This window comes from Mustela nigripes, chromosome 7, assembly GCF_022355385.1.
Source record: "Mustela nigripes isolate SB6536 chromosome 7, MUSNIG.SB6536, whole genome shotgun sequence".
In the NCBI taxonomy this organism is placed as follows: Eukaryota; Metazoa; Chordata; class Mammalia; order Carnivora; family Mustelidae; genus Mustela; species Mustela nigripes.
In genome coordinates, this window is record NC_081563.1 from 54157992 (window position 1) to 54180667 (window position 22676).

The 22676-nt window shown below is 43.0% G+C and overlaps 1 protein-coding gene across 1 annotated transcript in view; it reads right to left on the reverse strand.

Moving 5' to 3' along the window:
• ANTXR1 (ANTXR cell adhesion molecule 1) overlaps nucleotides 1-22676 on the reverse strand; it is a 212953-nt gene that overhangs the window by 142861 nt on the left and 47416 nt on the right. The window contains exons 4-8 of the mRNA XM_059405947.1: nucleotides 16404-16485; nucleotides 15796-15829; nucleotides 14500-14579; nucleotides 11469-11537; nucleotides 9465-9545 (exon numbers count right to left, since the gene is read on the reverse strand). Of these exons, the coding sequence (XP_059261930.1) occupies nucleotides 9465-9545; nucleotides 11469-11537; nucleotides 14500-14579; nucleotides 15796-15829; nucleotides 16404-16485 (346 nt within the window). The remainder of the gene's footprint in view (nucleotides 1-9464; nucleotides 9546-11468; nucleotides 11538-14499; nucleotides 14580-15795; nucleotides 15830-16403; nucleotides 16486-22676) is intronic.

The window sequence follows — 22676 nt, forward strand, 5'->3', positions numbered from 1 at the left end:
GGGGAGTAAGAGGAGAAGCAGATGTAAAAAAATCTTTGCCAAGTAATAAAAACCATTCAATAAATTTAAAGTGAAATTGATTATGGACCAGCCCAGGTTGCACATAAGAGTTTATTTTTTTGGATTCTGAAACTCTAGCATCCTTTTGCATAAAGTTCACAGTTTCTGCCAAGATTTCTCAAGAATCCTTAAATAATTGTACATACTCATAGAGAGTTATCAAGAACCTCTCCCTTACCATACACATCCCTGATTTTTTTCCCCTCTAATTGCTCTGCCTCCTTCCCCAATAAACAATTGGTTTTTATTTACTTGGCCATTTCCTGTTAAAAGATTTTTTTGTGTCTGTAAATAAAGACGAGTCTCTTTTATCCATTAATAGTATAGGGACCTTTTGCTTCCACTCCTCTTTTGGAAAGTCTTTCAGAGCATGTTTCTTGGTGTTTTCATTGTTGTGAAGGGCACATTCTGGTTTTAAGATTTTTGGAGCTAGAAGTATGCTGGCCAAAAGTCAGTTAACTACCTCTTGCCTGGTTATGTTCTTTAAGACAAAAACTTGGCAGCCGTCCTTAATCTCACTGTCACCCTTCAAATCGAATATAGATTTTGCTGACTCATCTATGGCCTGGTGATTTTACCAATGAACTATTTCTTCATTCCTCTAGTGCCATCTTTCAGAGGACTTATCATGGTTGATAATTACACTTTTTTGTTATTGTTTGGTCATTATCTATCTTCATCCTTAGACTATGAAGTCTAGAGGCAAGGAATGAATTTGTTTTACCCAACACTACATATCCACAGTGCCTAACCTGGCACATAGTAGGCATTAAATCAATATTTATTGGATAAATAAACAAGTAATGAATGTTTTCTGCATGGCTTCATACACTGGCATTGCAGTGTATTAGGTTATGGCCTTCCTTTTCCTCTATACTACAATCTTAGGGTCTTTTGAATAACAAGGCCATATTCTGCATCTTGTAACACCCTTCTACACCCTCCTCTTCTTATTAAACATCACCGTCTTTGGGGGACTGCTTTCCCAGATGGCCTGTTTCAACATCTTTATTTTATTTTATTTTTTAACAGCTTACCTTTTTAAACAACAATGCTGTAGGTGTAGCATGTCCCTGTGTCTAAGTTCTGGACTGGCCTGCTTTGTAAAAGGCCTTGACCCCTTTACTTGGGAAGATGGAGAGATCTGGGCTTGGGGGATGGGACTCAGGCTCCCACAGAAGGCCACATACACTACTACAGCTGATAGAATGCACATTGGATAAGCCTGGGGACCACTGCTTTTATAAAATGCTTGCTAGCTTGGGACATACGACTATGTCATCCATGCTTTCAGGAGGAGTGATGTTGTCTCCAAGAATTTTGACTTTATTTGATTGCTAACAAAGTGTTTATTTGTATTTATTTATTTTAATTTATTTTTATTTTTATTTTATTTTATTATTATTTTTAAGAGCGTGAGATTGCAAGTGGCAGGGAGAGGGGTAAAGGGAGAGGATTAGAGAGAATTCCAAGCAGGCTCCACACCCAGCATGGAGCCTGACCCGGGGCTTGATCTCTTGATCCTGAGATCATGATCTGAGCCAAAACCAAGAGTCGGCTGCCTAACCAACAGAGCCACCCAGACACCCCAGGTTTCTAACAAAGTATTTTTTTTTTTTTTAAAAGAGAGTCACCTTTCCTAACTAAATTCCATTCCACACTTTAAACCAATAGACACAGCTATTGTTAACTACGGATATTATCCTAGATCCATGTCAGTTCCACTGAATCTGAATTTAAAATAAAAATCTACTATTATACTGTCATCTGTCCAGCATTCATGTATTTTTTTTTAAGATTTTATTTATTTATCAGAGAGAGAGAGGGAGAGTGAGCGAGCACAGGCAGACAGAGAGGCAGGCAGAGGCAGAGGGAGAAGCAGGCTCCCTGCGGAGCAAGGAGCCCGATGTGGGACTCGATCCCAGGACGCTGGGATCATGACCCGAGCCGAAGGCAGCTGCTTAATCAACTGAGCCACCCAGCGTCCCATCATGTATGATTTTATGTATACTCACATATTATACCAAACGGATACTCTAAGATGCAAGAAACCGTTTAAGAGGTTTACTGAATTTCGGACAATAGAGTTTATCTCCCCAAATATGCAAATGTTTCTTTCTTTCTTTCTTTTTAGGTCGACCTCTTTTTTTTTTTTTTTTTTTTAAATGCAAATGTTTCTGTCTGGGGCGTGGATGGGGGAGGTGAGCCAGCTCACTTAAATAAACACAACTCTTCCCTCAGTTTGGTTCTCGCTCACTGAGTCTCCTGTGAAGGAGCGCAGGACAAACAAGGTCCTGAAACTGAGGAAATTCATTTTTTTTCCACTAAACCACTTTCCTCTCCTGTTTTCAGAAGGAAAGCTCAGATGGCCGTGAACTCCAAAACGTGGTTTATTTAGTAAGACGAGCATGTCGACCTCCAGATATTGGCGGAGTCAGCCGCCCTCCTTGAGAGCTGAACCCTGCAGCATTTCACTGGATTTAGTTCCAAATTCTGTTGTCGCTTTTCCAGTGGGTCTTAGGTAGGAGGAGGAGCCGAAGGAAGGAGTGGGGGTGACCTGCGGAGTAACCGTTAATGCCCCTTGGCGACCTTGGGGATTTTTTATCACATCTGGACTCTTCAATAAGCCAAACAGAAATAATAGCTTAGTTGAAATGGCCCGAATGTCTGCAAAGTCGGAAGCTAATTAATAATCGCAGAGGCCAATGTTTTTTAAAAAGAGTTTCTAGCTCACTACAGAAATTACAGTTGATTCTATTTATATGTTGTAAGCAGCCTTGCTAAAGTGAATGGAGCCCCGAATGCCATCGTCTATAGATACAATCTTGGAAGAGAAGGTGGGGGAAGGACCGAGGGGATTCGACCAGAAACAGAGCCCAGAGCGCTGCCCACTTGTCATGTGGGTCACGAATGCTACGCAGGTCTCTGGGCGGCTTCGTCATGAGTGAGTGTGCAAAGCATAGCATGGGACACCACGAAGAACATAACACATGTGGCCGTCTCTCTGACGGCGCTGTTGAGCATCTGACCAGGAGGAACGGCAGAGAGGGTGGAAAAGACTCACGTGCCAAGCAAATGATGCCAACAGTTAGTGCCACTGGGGTTCAGGGCAGGGAGAGTTGGAGGTGGTGGGGAGAAGACCAGGGCAGACTCCAAGGAAAAGAGAGGACTCAGCAGGGGCTGGAGGTCCAGAGAGGCTTTGAGACAGGATTCCGATGGGCCAAGAAAGAGAAGGGGGTTTCTTCCAATCACAAACCAGCCTGACTGACGAGGAGAGCTGCTGCTGTTGAGTTGGGCCTCCTGCTCTGCTGGCTCTGGAAAGAGGGTTAGTTCAGTAAAGTCAGGGATTCCAGGACTGTGTGAACACGATGTGGCTTTTGATTGGAGGGTAGCCCTTCGCAGTTCCTGGAGGGGTCTTGGAAGAGTAGGTGGAAGGGGAGGCCTGGAAGATGGGCTTTGCCTTTTGTCACAGCTTTTTTAGGACCTGGGCCACACGGGGGGGTACAGGTCTTCCAGTTCCCATGAGGGAAAAGGAGCAATCAGCACAGAATCGGGTTTTCATAAGGAAAGCAATTTTATACACACCATGGAATGGATTTATCCTTCAGTTTCGCTGATCTTACAGCTTCCTCGATAACGAGGATGTTCATGCCCAAACTCGTGAGAAATCCTTGCAAATATAGTTGTGTGCTTGATACTTGTTTATTGTTGATCAAACACGCGGAACGCTGCTTTACCCTTGCTTAATAGGAAGCCCAATGCAGGCTGAACTATTTATTCCAGGGAATTACTCCTAGAGGGACGTGCATTGGTGACAGCCACGGGCTCTCCTTCTCGGAGACCGTGTGCCTGCCTCCAGGTACCGCCCTCCACTGCACACAAAGTGGGGACCGCTGCGGGGAGGAGTTGGTTTCACGGTAACCAGGCCAAGTGTTGGGATTCAAAGTTGAAGACCGACGTCCGTGGTATCTGAATCCAGCCCTCATGCAGGTTCCCGTTTCACTGGCTGCAGCACTTTTGCAAAGGCAAACAAAGACCCAGGAGACTTGGGGGACCTTTGCTTCATATTTTTGCTTGAGGGCTGGCGCTACCCTTACCAGCTGTGGTCAGTGGAAATTCCCCGAAGAAGCCACAAGAAGGGAAGGCGAAGGGATAGTTTCTTCCTTTACAGTTTTACTGGCTTTAAGGGCTACAATCTTTCAACCACCCAAAGTCTGTCTTATAATTTCTCAACAGTATTCTGCAAAAGCAAGTAGAAATTCTGTCCTCAGAGGCAGAGTCCTTGAGCATGTGTGGAAGGAAAAGATGTTCTTTTCAGTCTGTGTGAGGCTGCCAGCTTCTCCTGATGAGGGAACTTCATCTCCCGAACGGAAATCAGTATTTTCAGACCTGCTCCCCACCTAGTAGTAACAGGTAAAGAGCTCCTCTGCCTACCCACTGGGCACCCAGAGGGCAGACCACATGGGCTTTGGCTTTACCCCTGCTGTACCTACGTGATCAGCATCGAGCCACTTCACACTTTTGGTTCTAGGGTCTCCATCTCTGAAATGGAGCTGCTTCCTGGCCTCCCCACATCACTGAGTAGAGCACCATGGTCATTCCCATTGTGGGCATTAGCGACCCAGTGGAGTCTATTCCAAACCGCCGCTCCCTGCCATGTGGCCTTGGATAAGCTAATAGATCTCTGTCCTTAGGGTACCTATTTCTGTAGAAGGGATGACAATATCCACACTAAAGAGCGGTCGTGAGACGTCAATGAGACACCTACATAGAATGAGCCGCACAGTGCCCAGAACCTCAGGACTCAGGATATGGTAGCTTTTATTATTTTTACCTTCCTATGGAAATAGAGGTAGGAGAAAGCACAGGCCCAGGGTCACCCCTTATAGTCGTGTGCTCTCAGGAAGTTTCCATGAGGCTTAGTTTCTTCATCAGTAAAATAGGAATACTTTCTTCATTTTCTTCACAGGGTTGTTATGATGCTAAAATGGGATTATATTCATTGGGAGCAAAGAACAACATTTGGTCCCAAATACAGCTGTGATCTACAGTGGTTGAGTTCTTTCTTTCTTTCTTTTTGAGATTCCATTTATTTATTTATTGAGAGAGAGCAAGTGGGTGGGAGTTGGCAGGGTGGGGAGCGCAGAGGGAGATAGAGAATCTCAAGCAGAGTCTGCCCTGAGCGTAGAGCCTGATGCCCGGCTTGATCTCATGACCTTGAGATCAGGGCCTGAGCCAAAATCAAGAGTCAGGCACTTCACTGACTAAGCCACACAGGTGTCCCACACAGGTGTTGATTTCTTTCTGCCTTTTCCCTATGTCCTGCTGCTGAGACCGAAATGGGAAACAATGAGAACACCATGAGAAATAATGCATTATACAAATGCAACATGTAAGTACTTCTCCCTTAGACTACGGAGGGCTGGGGAACAGTGTGAAAAGACCAAAACACAGGAACCAGTTTGTGGAAGCAGAGACTTCTGGGATTTGCTGAATCCAGGCCCTGGACAACCAGCCGTGATTTTCCATTTCCTCAGACATTTTCGGCCAAGTACTGTGGAAAGAGCAGGAACTCGGGAACCAAGTCTCAGTTCAAATTCCCCACTTGACCATTATGAGTAGGAAGATTAGGGCAGTCTCTCTGAGGGGCCTGCACCCCAGCTTCCTCACCTGGAACACTGGGATAAGACCTTCTGGAGACCGTGGTTGTGGCAGAGCCTAGCAGAAATGCTGGTAGATGGAAGATGGTCCACAAGTCAATGTGATTTTTCTTCTTTGGGCCAACATGATTATTGATACTGAGGGTTTATGGATTCGTTATCTGGAGAAGAAACAGATCAAGTGCACAATTCTCCATTCCCTGAGAGCCTGAATTTCAAACGTCCTTGTTCTAAGGCCAGACTTTGTATCTGGGTACAGGTTCCCACCATTCTTCGAGTAAAAGATCCTTCCAGGCCAAGCCTTTGCTTGCCTCCTGACGTCATCTTCTGCCATTCCGCACTTTGGTGGCACTCTTCCTTCATTCTGCTATGCTCCGTCACAGGGCTGCTCACTGCCAAGAATGTTCTGTCCATGCTCTTCCAGTGGATGGCCTGATTTCCTTCTTCAGGTCATGTCTGCAAAGGGGCCTGAGCTCTGTGTCAATCTCTTTACTCTTAATCTTGGTAGTTGGTTGCCACTTTTGTACCATTTATCACAGTTTTAATTATTTATTTATTTACTCATTTTTATGTGTCCGTCCCACGAGACTATAACCTCCACCAGGCCAGGGTCTCCATCGCTTTACTTGTAGCTGAATGGCAAGGTTTGTAAGTAAGGTTTCCAGTGAGCACTGGATAAAAGAGCAAATGTTCGCCCCCGCATCTTGATTTGGATTTAAACATAAGGTCACAATGAAAACCTTGACGAACCATCTGAGCTTGTTGAGAGCTGCTCTGTACTCCTATTTGGGATAATTAAGCCCAGTCCTGTTTTATTATGAGAAAATCACCAGCCACAAAACAACATCCGTGGGAACAAGCTGGAAAAGATGCTTCAGATGGCGGGCGAAAAAAACAAGAGCTTTCTTTTCAGTATCCAGAGGAGAAAGGAACCTACTTCTTAAAAATAGCCAACTTTAGGTCATAATTATTTCTGTCTGACTTGAGAAAGATGAACCCTGCTGTGCTTGTCCCTGCTTCTCTGTCCAAGCAAATGAATTCAACTGCCATAAACATGGGTTTCAAATGCTGGAAGGATGGCAACCACAAGCATAACTCTCAGATAAAAGCTCGTAAGACTGTTATCATTCAACTCAAGTTTGGAGATGGGACTCCCAAATTATTATTTTTTTCCCCAGTTTTTGGGAGACCATTTTGCTGAAATTCCTTAGACATCTTTGGCGTTAGTTCCACTTGCGGGTGGGAAGAGCTTTCTAACCATCTTGCAGGGGCTCACGTCGAGCTTGGGTGAGTTGCTAGGATAGAAATATTTCAGGACAACACCGGTTTCTGCAGATAAAATGATTCTGATTATGTGCATAGGAACTGCCTCTTGGATGATGTGGGCACCTGGCTCCTAAGGATCTTGGAACAGGTAAGAGTCATCCCTGTTCAGAATCTGCCATCGGAAGGCAAGACTGTGCACTCGTGCAGCAGTAGGCTCCTGCCTCTAGACCCCCACCATTTTTCTTCCTATGTACATGGACACCACCATCTGATTCTCTCCTTAAATATCACTTGTTAGATGTTCCAAATGTTTCAGTGATTACTAAACCCACGAAGTTGGAATCAAAACCCCTTCAAGGCCCTTATCAGTCTGGTTGTAAACAAATGTCTAGGCTTGTTTCTTATCACTCTTGAGCTTTCACCAAACTCTCCCCCCAGACAGACAGGCATTATTGCTGTTGTCCTCAGAGTCTGCTTTTCCCTGTTCCAGCTTTTGGGCTGGGGTCATGTCATCTCTTCCCTGATGCTACCCATCACTCCTCCCAGGTCTTTCATGGATTTCATGTCCCACTCTCTCATGAAGGCTCTTGCCCACAGAAATCTACCTCTGAGCTTCATGATCAGTCCTGAATCATGTTTTGTACCATTTGGGTATTGCTTTCTATGTTCCCTGCAGTTCTTGTTGCTTACGTTGTCAACTATGCCACACCAATCCCAGGAGTTATTTGGAACAAAGGTCCCTCACCTGGGGATCTAATATTGGGACTGATAATTCTCTCTCAATAATTTCCACTCTCTGGTGAAAGCAGTTTGAGTTGGTTTCTGTTCCTCGTAAATAAACACCTTTTGAGTCTGGACATATTTAAGGTAGGAGTTCCTAACCTGAGGTGAGATTATTTTTCACAACTCTAAAACTTAAGGTCACATATATCATATTCTGAAAGTGCACCTGGGGCATTAAAAAAAAACAAAACAAAACCAAAAACACAACAGATTTAAAAGACAGATTCCTGGGCACCATCTCATACTGTCTGTAATAGAATCGCTGGGGATAAGGCCTGGGAACTGGTATTTTAAGCAAGGTTCCCAGGTGATTTTTAAGTATATTCAAGAAAATCTAGAGGATTGGGGGAAACTGATGCTAATGTCCATTATATGATGGGAAAGGAAAGCGCAAGAGGAGGTAATTCCTATGTCTTGAGTACCTATTACATACCTGGAAAAAAATTCAGTAATTTCACCAGTGTTATCTCCTGTAATCCTCAAACAGGCTGGTAATATAAGTCTTACTATCAATTCCTTCTTACAGATAAGGAAACAAGTGAGATAACTCATCCAAGGATCTATATATGGTAAGTCATCGGGCCAGCATTTAAATTCTGGGATGACCAGCCCCAAAGTTCTTCTCACCCTGCAGGAGTTCTCAGCAGAGCTTAGAGGGAGTGAGAGGGGGCATGAAAGTACAGCCACACTGGAGGTTTCAAACCTGGGTAAGACTGGGAGAGCTGGGCAGATCCTAGGTCTGGCTGGAAACCCCTGGATTAGGACCCCTCTGAGCTCTGACCTCGCATCCTAGACCCTGAGTCAGGGCCCTGGTGAGCTTCTAATGGAGAAACTGTTGACCATCTGTCTAATCACAAAATCTAAATGTAGAGGAGACAGTGCTTCTGGATTTCATCACGGGTGCAGCACACATACTGGCCTTCTGGCTGGGGCTTTAAAGACCAACACCAAAAAAAAAAAAAAAAAAAAAAAATAAAGACCAGCGTCATTCAATATGCTGGCTGGACCAAGGGTCTGGCCTACGTATGGAGGTGGAGAAGAGAGGCTGATCCTGTTCACTTACAGGAAAGGGGGGGGGACTAAAAAAACCATTTGTGTGTGAGGGATTGTTTCATCCAACCCAGGCTGGGTGAAAAGAAGAAATGGCTGACCGCAAACCCTGAAAAACAGTGACTATTTGGGGACTATAGGTCTAAAGTTGTGGTTCCAGTAAAGTTCCCTGGGAAGGTCTTAAAAATTCTGCTCCAGATGACCTCAGTAGGCAGCCTCGGTAAAGAACCACTGGTCAAAAGCACCTCTGATGGTCAAGAGATAAAGTTAGAGCCTGCCAGTGTTTGAGAAGGAAGCTTGCATTCAGTCATGGTTGGAAAAGCTGAGGTCAGGTACACACCATCCGCCGGTGTTGCCAGTATGAGAGCTGGAACCATCTGGAGTTTGGCTTGCTGCCACAGCTAGGTCCCTTCCATTTTAAATTTACCTTGTGGGGCAAAACTGGTCCAGGAGAGCAAAGAAAGAAACATGCGTGGAAGGCAAGGAGGGAAAAGTAGGACATGACAGATAACAAAGAGAGACAAAGGAATGCTGTCGCAAGCAGAGAACACCAGCCTCAGAGGGAGGGGACTAGAGAGTTTTTAGTGGATTGGTGGGGGGCAGAGAGTCCCCAGTGTCCAGTTTTAGAGGAAGTGCTCTACTCACTGAGTGGATGATGCCTTGCAGAGCCTGAAAACCGTCATTCACAGGAAACACGTGGTCCTTGCTGTCCGCGATCCGGGCCAACTGAGAACACAGCAAACACACAAACACACATGGAGATGGGTCAGGCTTGGCTGCAGAGAATGGAGGAGTCCAGGGGACTCCATGGACCTTTAGAGCACAGAGGAACCAGAGGGCTTGGGCTTCACTGAAAAGTCCTCAGTAATAATGAGCTTACCAGCGACCTCTCTGGAGCAGGCCTAGAGGGTGGGTCCAGCTTTTACATTTGTTTTAATACTTTTCTCCTTGGAGCAGAGGTAAGGTTGCTCTGCGAGATGAACATTTGGCCTGGGTTGATGTATTTATGGATTTGGGGGCAGGCCATTGGCTCATTTTTCTCCCATTCAAATTTCTGTTGGCAACTGTATTTGAATCGAACAGACTCAGGTTTCCTTTCAGAGTCATTTTAAAAATAAATATAAGTTTTGGTACTGGGCGAGGCCAATGAATGGAGCCCCTTAACTTTCGCCCAAATTGCTCCCTGAGGAGAGCAATTAGTTTTGCTCTCTTGCTTTATGAAGGAGAGGACAGGAGAAAGAAGAGTCTGACCTGTGGACTTTTCTGGTCCGAATCCATAGTTCTGGGACTGTCACAGTCATGGTCAGTGCCACGACCTACCCTGCTTGCAAAAGTAACACATAACCAATGGGAAGTTTCAGAACACCCAGGAGGGTTATAAAGAGAAAAAGTTACTCATCTATCTGTCTGTCTGTCTATCTATCTATCTATCTATACATCTATCTGTCATCTATCCATCCATCACCCACCTGCCATTTTTCTCTTATTAATCTGATATACTACGTAGTCTTTCATACTTTCCCTATTCAAATACACACATTTATTTTAAAAGTGGACTCAGACTATTGCCACATTTTTGTAACTCAATTTTATTCACCTAATAAGGTATCATAAGCATTGTCCCATGTCATTAAAACAAAAAGAAATGATGACCTACATTGAGGAACATCTATATAGGTTGTTAGAAAATTTCACAATTTGCATATCTATACTTATACGTACTTTTTGCCCACTTGCCAAGTATGCTCGACTCTTGAACAACATGGGTTTGACCTGAGCAGGTCCACCTACATGTGGATTTTTTTCAATAAATACAGTAAAATACTGTAAATGTATTTTCTCTTCCTTATGGTTTTCTTAGTAACATTTTCTTTTGTCTGGATTAGTTTGTTATAAGAATACAGTATAGAAGGCATATAACATACAAAATACATGTTAATCATCATGTCATCCAGTCAACAGTAGGCTGTTAGTAGTTCAGTTTTTTGGGAGTGAAAAGCTGACAATGGGTTTTTGACTGTGTAGGAGGGCTAATATTCCTATCCCTGGCACCAAGGGCCAACTATATTTATTTTTTGTATTGAAAATGCACTGAGGGGCACCTGGGTGGCTCAGTGGGTTAAGCCTCTGCCTTCGGCTCAGGTCATGATCCCAGGATCCTGGGATCAAGCCCCACATCGGGCTCTCTGCGCTGCAGGGAGCCTGCTTCCTCCTCTCTCTCTGCCTGCCTCTCTGCCTACTTGTGATCTCTGTCAGATAAATAAAGAAAAAATCCTTTAAAAAAAAAAAAAGAAAATGCACTGAATTTCTAATAGGAGAAGAGGGATATTTGAGATGGAAGCAAAACTAGATTCATTAAATTAAGAAGAAAACAACCAACAAGTTTCTTAATTTTATTCAGATCTCTTTTGATGCCTTGGCAATTTAAACATCTACCAAGACAGTTAACCAAGGAAGATACTGCCTGGATAGTCTGCATTCCGCACCCCCAAGTGCATGGGCTTGGCTTCTTGTCCCTCATCCGACTAATAATTCTTGCTTGCTTAACATTTATGGAAAAATAACCTAGTTAAGGGGTGTTTGTGCTGCTGCACCGAATACATGTGTTCTCTCCCATTCACAAGCTCCCAAACCCGAGGAAATCCATACCTGTGTTTCATTGAAATCCTTCACACCAACACAGTAAACAATGGCACCAAGGTCTCGAGATCTGTTAGCCTGGGTCAATGGAGAACAGCCGTTAGACAGAGAAGTGGCAAATATACTCCTTTTGGAGGAACCAGACTAACTTCCACAATCGGGTATTTACTGAGCACCTACTATGCGCCACGTACCACAATGGAGAGGGCAATCCCTGTTCCCGAGGAGCTCACCCTCCAGTAAACAGTACATTCTACTGTGATGCATGAGGGACATGAGGGGAGTGAGTAGCCTAACAGGATGGGTTGAGAAAGAGTGTTAGAAGTAGAGTCTTGAAAGATGAGGGGAGGAAAAGGGAACAGCAGGCTAGGCTAACTCTATTAAATAATCTTGGTGGTGGTGCTCCTGGGTGGCTCAGCCCGGTTCAGCACCTAGCTCTTGATTTCGGCTCAGGTCATGATCTCAGGGTGCAAATATCAAGCCCTGCATTGGGCTCCATGATCAGCGCAGAGTCTGCTCAGGATGCTTTCCCCTCCCTCTCTCTCCCCAGCTCATCTCCTGCTTGCTCTCTCTCTAAAATAAAAATAAATAAAATCTCAAAAATATATTCTGGGGAAATGATTATTCCATTCCTCTGAAGAATTTATTTTTTTAAAGATTTTATTTATTTATTTATTTGACAGACAGAGATCACAAGTAGGCAGAGAGGCAGGAAGAGAGAGAGAGAGGAGGAAGCAGGCTCTCCGCTGAGCAGAGAGCCTGATGTGGGGCTCGATCCCAGGATCCTAGGATCATGACCTGAGCTGAAGGCAGAGGCTTTAACCCACTGAGCCACCCAGGCACCCCAATTCCTCTGAAGAATTTTTATTGGCATACTTTTCTTTCTTTGTAATAGCAGCATGGTATAATAGAAAGGATGTGGCCTTTGGAACTCAATATACCTAGGTTTGGCTTTGCTTTGTAAAGTGTTTGGGAATCCAATGAGATAACATACTCAGAGCTCCTCATACAAGGCCTGGAACAACATGATGCTTATAAATATCAGCACCCTTTGTGAATAAGGTCTTTTTCATTCCCATAGAGTATACCTGTTTAATGGTCTGAGAATTACAGTCTATATTTGAGTAAGTGAACCCATGACCATCTCTACAATTAAGTATCGAGAGGGCAACATAATGAATAATACCCATGTTTTGGCTTGATCTTAATATTTGATTTATTAAAGGCTCTGATGTCTTATTTCCAGGTTCTTCTGTGCTTCAGAATAGAAAATAAAAGTTGGAAATCATTGGAATATACAGTAGGTGCTTAATAAATAATTGATAGTAGACACATAGTAGGTGCTCAGTGTATGCATATTGTTCTGGATTGTGTTCCTCCTCCACCCCTGGCTTTAGTATTCAAACCCATGTGTGACTGAAACATTCTTGAAACACTGAATTTTAGAAGAAACAGAAACATATATCTTTTTTCCTTTCATTTAAAAAATATCCCTTGCTGCTTTAAGAATAAAACAAAATTTTGACACAGTCTATCTCTAGCCTTATCTGTAATAACTTAACTGAATCTTTCCCTCTATTTGGGCTTTATATAGGATAAAAATGGAAAGATTAATTTCTTTATGTATCTTGAGCTTTATCTTTCTTTTTCAGAAAGCCTCCTTCTCTTGGCCCTGGCACTCCAAATATTTTTCCAAGTTTGTACATGCCATACCTAAAATTCTTTTCTACTAACCCATATTTTAAGCCTCTGACATCCATCATTTATTTTACATTCAATTATTTCCTTATTAGGGTTTTTATTTTATTTGACTGTTGTTTAGGACCTAAAATAAGCCATTCTGTGTTCCCACTGTATTGTTAGTTTCAACTTTAGAATATGAGAATATATTATTTTCCAAATGCTCAGGCAGGGTCTGTCACATTTACTTGTGTGTTTCTGTTGCAAATGGTGTTTTGTACTAATTACGGGTAGGGGAGAAGTAGTGTGTTTATCTACATCATTTCCTCATGCCCTTTGCCGGCAGAGTCTTCAAAAAGCATCACTACATCCTCACATGGTAAGCACCATGAGGCAGTAGACGTATCTTCTCCACTTGTTTCCCTAGTATTAGGCAAAGTGTCCAGCATGTGCGGAGCTCTCAGTTACCACCGAATGAATGAATGAATGAATGAATGAATGCAAGGGACCTGGATTTAAATCAAATAATAGTCAAGAGCTTGAGATAAGGGTTGTGCTCTGATTAACTCCTCCCCCAGAGGCCAGCATCTCCTTCCTCATTGTCTATCTTTTTCCTTATTGTGTTTCTCTCTAACTTGGCTCGAAGGAGCCTTTGTCACTTCGTCAGTAATGGTGAACTGGTTTTTTGGGCCAGTTATACATGTGGCTCAAATCTCAGACTAGAAAAGAAAGGGTTTCCTAAATATAAACATTAATTCTCAATTCCTGAATAAACTTCTTTTTCTGAAACTCTTTATACAAACTGGAAGCTTCATTTAGAGAGAATTCTGTCACTTGCTCTAAGGAGGACTTTTTGAGAACATAAAAGAAAAGGAAGGAGAAATACAGTAGGAGTGATTACACTTTACTTTGCTACCAATTAATATTCAACTTTGATTCTCAGAGTGCGAATCTCAATGATTAATATGTTCTGACAAGACTGGCTCTTGCATATTTCAAGTAACTCTTTCCCCTCCTGTTTTTAGCAGAAACGGAGGAAAAACGGCATCAACATTTTTGTTTAAACATGATATACAGTATTTCAAAACTGCTAGGTAAATCAAGTCATGGTGAGCGACTTTTAACCCTTAAAACACAGAGTAACAGGCAAATATTTTGAAAGGGGAAAAACATCGACCATGTGTAAGATATGAGAGTTCACTTAAAAAAATTATTATTATTTTTTACATATGAGATACTATTTTACACAGAGGTTTTATGAAGAACACCTATCATGTTGCCTGAAAGAGTGCAGCCCATTTCAGGAGGAAGGAGCCCTATTACCATGTCTGTGTTAGACACAGGCCAGGCCATCGCTTACCTCCCTCTCTGAATAGAAAAAGAGATCTTCATGGAGTTCCCCATCGGTCAAAGCAATGATGACGCTGGCCGTCCTGTATCCTGCTCAACACAACATAGACCCACTCAATCCATCTTGCCGCACTCAGGGAAACCCCCTCTCAGTCCTGGGGGTTGATGTCTCCTAAGCTCAACCACCCGAGGTCAATATTATGAGAACCAACAAATTTTTGTTTGGGACTAGAAGCACCTCCAGCACAAAGAAGAAGGCATCTGTGGGGACAGACTCTAGAGGGGAGTAGGATTTGTCTATGAGTTTCTCAGTCTTCTCTCAAAAAAAGGACCAAGGCTGCTGCAATGGCCACTGGACTGATAGCCGGGAGTAGCTCCAGTGAATCAAACTTCTAGGATTTTCTATTAACAGTCCGTGGGACTGAGGTGAAGGCCTGGGGGGAAACTCTACCACATGCATTGTTCGGGAGTCCTTCCCACAGGCCACAGCTGACCATACCCATCACCCCTTGAAGAACTGGACAAGGAGAAACGGTCATCATGATATTAGACCAGCTGGAAAAGTCCACTAGAATTCTTCAGTGATTTTTAGACTTGTCGTAACATGGCTGATGGTTGGGTTATATGAATGAGTCTTAGTGTCAATATTGGATCTGTTCTGTTTATCACAGTTGAGAGGGAAATAGGAAGCAGACACTTCTACAGGCCTGAGAGAAAAATCCCCACTGTAATACTGAATTTCTTTCAAAAGATTTGCCTCAGATAAAGAAAGGCGATCCATGAAAGACACTGTAGTAATAGTAATAACAGCTAAAATTAAAATAAAAATTATATTTTCTATACATTAAGTATATTGTGTGTATTCTTTTTTTCATTTAAATCAAGCCAACTTTAAACCACACTGGTATCTTAATCTTAATAATTGTATCCAATTACAGAAAGGAAGAGGACTGGAGCTTGAAGAAGGACAAAAAAAATTAAATTTGACAAGAATATCCAAGACTATTAACCTACCCAAGTACTTATTAATTTAATGAATTCAAAATGCAAAGCTGTTCACGGACATTACAGACTGTGGCCCATAACAGGCTCCTCATTATTTCTATGTAATCCTTTCTGGGCATCAACAGGACAGTAGAATTTGGCCAGGTGCGTGTTGTCTTGCTATCCATTTCTTCCCTGTGATGAGGTGTGGAGGATTATGGGCAACGTCGCATTTATCTTTTGTCATGTGAAATTACTGAGGCACTTTTTCAGGAGCCAACACAGAAAAAAAAAAGTTTGATAATTCGTATTATGGTCTTACCTTGACTGTTTTCATAATAAATCTGCTCGCTGGCCTGAAAAACACAAGGAAGCGACATCAGACCTAGAGCCACCGTGTGCTGCTCCAAATACCATAGGGGGCTGTGGGCTCTGGGGCTGCCTACGAAGGCCGGCTCAGACTTGAGTCTTTACGTAAGCCACCTATGCTTTGCTCAGGTATCAATGCATGGCCTTCATCTAAAGTTACCTTGACATTTACCTAACGTACTTGTGAACATGGATCCTTGCTTTACTTCTCACAGACTGGGGTCTGTTTTCCTTATCACTGAAGTCACTGACGTTCCGTCTCGACACTCACGCACCCTGTAGAAAAGTTTACCTTGGAAAGGCTGGGGGTGGGGGCTTGCGTGAGTCACGATTCAGGAGCGTCAGCCAAGCATTAGCTAAAAAGCCCTTTATCGGCATCAGGGAAGGAGCGAGGAAATTCTTTCTCTGGGATAGAGTTATCAGTGCCCAAGCTTGTGGGAAAATTGTTTTCACTTTTTTGCTTTCGGGGGTTGTTCAGTTCCATGTGTCTTATCTCATCGGCCATCCTTAAGTTGATGTTTCCCTATCACACTTTGGGGTTGAAAACAATTTTAAAATTACCCTTTCAAATCCTTCATGCATGTAAGTGTCTCCTCCTGGCAGGACCTTCTGGAGTTCTTCTAGGCCCTGACGGATCTGCTCTCTGAAATCCAAAGACACGGTGTTAGTCCTATTAGAGCATTTCACACGTTGCTGTGGAGAGACGTATACATTAAACTTTTTTTGTGTGTGTGGATCCTGCCATAGTCCCCCCACGGTCCCCCAAAAGCCTATTAGAGGGAAAGTCTTTATAGTACATTATCCGTTCAGGGTCAGTCATAGGGGAGGATGAATGAAATCTCAGGTGAAGGGACCCTTTTGCAGGAATATCCACCACTCACAAGAGCTTCCCACCCCTCAACAAGACAAAGTTTTCATTCTACATTGGAAATGAGTCCTAAAAGGCAACCGTTCCAGAGGGGAAGACATGACAACTCAGGCAACTTTATATCAAGACGCAAACAGCTCACGTGAGCCAGAAAGAGAAGAGCACCAAGAGCCCGAGGCCACGCAGGGACTGAAGGTGGGAAGGGCAGGAGTTGGGAGCAAACTGCGCCACCCACAAGGATGGGTCGAAGGAAACCCTGTAGTCAGCTTTGAAAATAAAAGCTCAGGCAATCAACGCTTTCCAGGACAACCGGGAGTGTTTTCTATGGGCTGGTGTCCATGTTTTCTCACTCTGGTTGCTCAAAGTGGTAGGGGAGGGGCAGGAAGAGGAAGTGGGTTATGGGACCGGGAAAGGGTCCAACTGCTGATGGGAAATGTGGATGGTCTGGGGACCTAAAACAACCTTTGGAGGACATTTTCTCCGGGATGTAAGATGCCCACATCCATATTTTGTCTTTTAAGTAGCTCCATACCATGCCCAAAGGGCAAAAAAAAAAGAGCTAATTTCTAAAGAAACATTAACTGTGTTCAAAATCTGTAAGCCTATGAAAGGGTGTGTCATTACCTTTCTCTCACTGGGGTCTCTTTAGTGACAGAGGTGGAGATGCACTATTTAAATTAGGAAGGGAAGCTTTTTTTGAGTAAGGAAAGGACGTCCCATTTAGTGAGCTTCCACTATGTACAAGGCCCTGCTCAAGGATTTCTGATTTTTATTCCAAGTAACTGCTCAAGGTGAGCTTTATTGCTCTCATGCCTCAAGCGAGAAAATGTGGTTCAAAGGCGTTACGTAGGAGAGCAGAGACTTGAAATCAAATCGGTCTGACTAAAAAGTGCCTCTCTACCCTGCCCAGGATTCTCCTTACATAGATCAGTGCTGGAGAAGTGGGAGGTTTCAGTAACACTTGCTTAATGAGGAATGACGGTAATAATTTCTAACACTGCCAGAGTATTCACTATGTACCAAGCCCTGTTAGAAATACACCACTGATAATTAAGTCACTTATATCTTATGAAAGGTCTTTGAGGTAGATATACAGTTAGGTCCATTTCCCAGATAAGGAAACTGAGTCACAGGGTGGTTAAGGAACTTGCCCAATGTCTCTCAACTTACTAAGTGGCAGAGGGTGAATTGAACCCCAGAGGCCCTGTTCTCCATCACTATGATGAACTGTTTCTCTTTGAACGAATGAAGAAAATTAATTACTGTCTTATCCTGGCAATTACTTGGGGAGGAAACCTAGTGCAAAATTAACTTTCTGCTAAAACTGATACGATGTCGTGGCCATGGGTGAGGCTGGATTGCCAAGTTGTTGTAAGTTTTTTTTTTTTTTTAAATTTTTGAAAGATGTTATTTATTTATTTGACAGAGAGAGACACAGTGAGAGAGGGAACACAAGTAGGGGGAGTGGGAGCGGGAGAAATAGGCTTCCCACTGAGCAGGGAGCCCGATATGGAGCTTGATCCCAGGATCCTGGGAACATGACCTGAGCCAAAGGCAGACACTTAATGACTGAGCCACCCAAGTGCCTTATAAGTTTTTTTTTTTTTTTAAAGATTTTATTTACTTATTTGACAGAGCGAGAAATCAGAAGTAGGCAGAGCAGCAAGCAGGGAAAGGGGGGAAGCAGGCTCCCTGCTGAGGAGAGAGCCCGATGCGGGGCTCGATCCCAGGACCCTGAGGTCACGACCCGAGCTGAAGGCAGAGGCTTAAACCACTGAGCCACCCAGGTGCCCCTACAAGTTTTTTTTTTTTAAAGACAAACAGAACGGGTTTGCCGAGTCTTTCCCTGGCCTGGGTTGCTGATGCTTCTCTCGTGGAATATTTAAGACCAAGTAACTCAGACTTTGGGAAACGTTCTGACTATGGTCTGCTTTTGTATTGGTGCCCAGATATCAGACCGTGTGCCCAGCTGCCCAAGCCAGAAACAGGAATCCTTCTTGGCTCCTCCACTTTCACTCTCCTCTCCCCTCCTGCTCCCCCTACCTAATCTGTCATCGAGTCTATCAGTTCTTCTCTAGACATCCGTGAAACTGACTACTTCTCTCTCTTCTGCCAATGCCACGGTCTGAGCCATCATTGTCTCCTGCTTAGACCACTAAGACAGTCACTCCTATCTTAAGACTGTCCTCTTTCCCTTCTTCCATTCATTCTCCACATGGCCGTTACAATGTTCTTAAAATACAGGATAAAACATGCCACTCACACCGCTGCTCCAAACCCTTCAATAGCAGTTAATTACACTTGGTGTAAATCTGAAACCCTTGCCAAGCCTTCCAGTGCCTACACGGTATGGTTCCTCTGCCTACCTGTCCAGCCTCATCTGTACCACTCTGCCCCCACTCTCCTCGCTTGAGCCCCCCTGGTCTTCCCAAGCAACTTTGTCCAAGAGGCCCCTCACACCTGCAATCATTGTTGTCTGTGGACTGGGGAAACCATCACCCAGCTCCTCACTGGGCTAATTCTTACCCAGCTTTCAGTCCCAACCTTAAACGTCAATTGCTCAAAGTAGCCTTACTTGACTTCCCCTCTTGAGACTAACTCTCTCAATTAGACTTTCTCATGGCACCCAAGAACTCTGAACTCATAACATTTGATTATGTAATGATTTGCTTAGCTACCCCCCTCACGAGTTTGAGACTCTAAACTCCATGAAGGCTGGGCCTTGTCTGTTTCTGTCCCCACTATATCCTCTGTCCCTACTATAGTGCATGGGACAGAAAAAAACATTCAATGACTATTTACTGAAGAACTTAATCATCCTAGGGAGAAGTCAGTCTTGGGGGCAGGGATGAGCTTTACTTGGCCATGTGGAGGGAGGCCAGGCAGAAGCTGACTTGATAACTGATCCTAGATCTGTCCCCATGTGGTGGTTAGAAGCCATTCTCTGTATTGTACCTCTTTCTATTACCCTGGCTATTTCAATAAATCCTAACAAAAGGCATAGTTTAATTTTAACTCTGTCATTTGGTGATAAGAAACGGTATATATCTGTGCATTGGAAGGAGGGATAAAGATGGAAGCCATGTTCCTCACCACTGCCACCACTGGGAAGGGAGAAGGTGGCATTATCAGTCCTCTGCCAGAGGGCAGCGTTGCCCTGCCGGTCAGCAGTTTCAAGAGGGTAAGGACAGTGACAGGTGGCAAAAAGGTGACGCTAGGATATGGGACTGAGGTTGGGAAAGGAACATGGGGGTTTGTTCCTGAGTACACAGAGGTGCCATATGGAACACTTCAGAATAGCTGGGGGGCACTGAACAGATGGGGACTAACTTCTGACAATTAGGTGAGAAGTGATTGGACATTACAAGTAAAGGTGAAAAAGAAAAGCAAATGCGGCGTTATCTTTGCAAACTTTGGGACACTTGGGCAACACTAAAATTGGAATCTTGTGTTAAGACTGAAGCTTAAAAAAAGAGGGTTAAAAAAGGCATGTTGGGGGTGTGGAAAAGGTTCCTTGGCTTCACTGTATTTTTTCTCTGCCAAGTAAAGTCTGGGAACTAGGGTGTTTTTGCTAAGCCTATTTCCTTTTCTTTATAAGTATTTTCTTGGGCTTTCTATTTTTTTGGTACCAGAACAAGCAAAGGCTATTTTGGAAAATGTCTTTCTCCCTGATACTTTGTCTGGCAAGATAAGAACTCACCAGTCCCAAGCAGTGATCACGACCTCCCCACATACCACCCTTCTTGGTGGAAAGATCAAATGACTTCTGGCCCCACCTCCCAACTCCCTGCTCCTTCTTTAAGTACCCACAGCATCTAAGCCAATAGAACAGATGGTTTCATGGGAATGGTGGGTCTCTTTTAATTCTGGGACAATAGAACTATTAATACGGGCCTCCCCCCCCCCCCAATGCTCTTTTAGGAATGGAAGAAAACTGGGAGAAAGATCTTTTAAAGGGGTTGATAAGGACCTCTCCGAGGACTTGGTTATTACCAAATGAAATGTTATCTTCCTGGGAAATGAGAGAGGCAGGGAATCCTACGGAGTGGCTCCTATTAAGGAGTCTCCTGTTTTCCTTGGTGGTTTCCCATGTCTGCCAGTGTTCCTACATAGAAGTAAAGGGTCTCCAGGTCACATGTCCTGTGTTTCTTGTACAATCCCTGCAAGACTTAACGATGGACACAGAGTAAGATAATTTGCTGTTGAATAAATGATCACAGCATGGATGCATGCGTGCATCCATCCATTCATTTCTGCAATGATTTAATGAGCGTGCACCATGCCCCCAGCCCTGCACTGGTTTGTAGGGTGGGTGGGGGGGGGGAGAATTAGTCACAATGTCTGCTGGACTTTCTGTGGCCCTGGGAATTTCCCCATACTTCATGAAGATTACTTTCTGGGATTCTGGTTGTGATGTGACATTTTGATAGTATTTGCTCATGGAAACATTAAAAGATGGACACACATAAGCATGTCAAGAAGCACTTCATTCAATAGGCTTTTTCTCCTAAGCACCCTCGTGATGTTTCCACTGCAAAATCCTCCTTGGGGTTATGCAGTGTCTACCACATTTTCAGTCTATAAAACAATCTCCACCACCAGCCCAGAACATCAACATCAGCTGTACATTGTTGACTTCTTGTTGCTTAGTAAAAGTCCACAATTCTGTTGACTTGGACTTTTCTCAAATGTCCAGCAGTTGTTGGCTTTAGAGTCTCAACTTATATTGTAAACACACATCACATCTTACTACCGCTAATGCTGCATTTACAACATTTCCAGATGGCCTTACAGCTCCAGATGCTGGCTACCAAAAACATGGAAAAGAAACAAAACATGAAAAGAACAAAAGATCATAGACTAATTAAAGACCTTTTGTGGTTACTTTTGGAGTCTTGATGTTTCACAGCCAATTCTAATCATTTGTTGATAATGTATATAAATCATAGCCTCTCTGGGACTTTTACTTAAGGATAGGCCAACATGATTAACGATATTGAGATGCAAGCTGAACCAAAGATCCTTTTTTATATATAAATTTTTTTAGTGAGCTATAATTCATATATGGTAATATGTACAGATATTTATTCATTTCTTATGTATTGCTGAATTTCTTTCCAGATGTTGTTTATAATATTTCTTCATTATCTTTTAACATCTGTAGAATCTGTAGTAGCATCCTCTCTCTTCCAGTTGCTCTATGGATTATAGAATTCATCTTTAACACAGGCTTCTGTTAATACTGTGCCACTTCTCATATAATGAAAGAATGCTTTAATAGTCTGCTTCCATATATCCCCTCATCCTTTATGCTATTGTCAGATATTCTTTTATATATGTAACAAACTCCAAAATGCAGTTATTATATGTCTTAAGCAATCATCTTTTTGCAAAATTAAAAAAAATTATCATTTCTGTTATTCCTCCTTTTTTTTTTAAGATCTGGTTTACATCTGGTTATCATTTTTCTTTAGCCTGAAGAATTCCTTTAGCAGTTGTTTATTTATTTATTTATTTATTTTTGTATTGTAGGTTTGCAGGGGATGACTTCCTCAATCTCCCCCCCACCCCCACCAAAATGTCTTAATTTTTGCCTGCAATTTTAAGGGTATTTTCACTGGATATAGAATTCTAAGTTGTCTTTATTTCCTTACATCTTATAAAGAAATCACTCTGTTGTCTTCTGGGTTGCATGTCTTTTTATTCTGATGAAAAGTAAGTGATTTCTATTGTCGTTTCTCTGTTTGTAATATGGCTTTTCCCTTCTCCCTATGTTTTAAGACTATCTCTTTATTCTGGTTTTCAGAAATTCAACTACTTTGCACTTAGATGATGTTTTTCTTTGTATTCCTCCTGTTTGGAGTTCTTTGAGGGTTTTGGATCTGTCTGCAGAATGCCATGTTCAGTATTCCAATTATACATATACTAGACCATTTGCTATTATCCCACAAATCATAAGGGCTGAT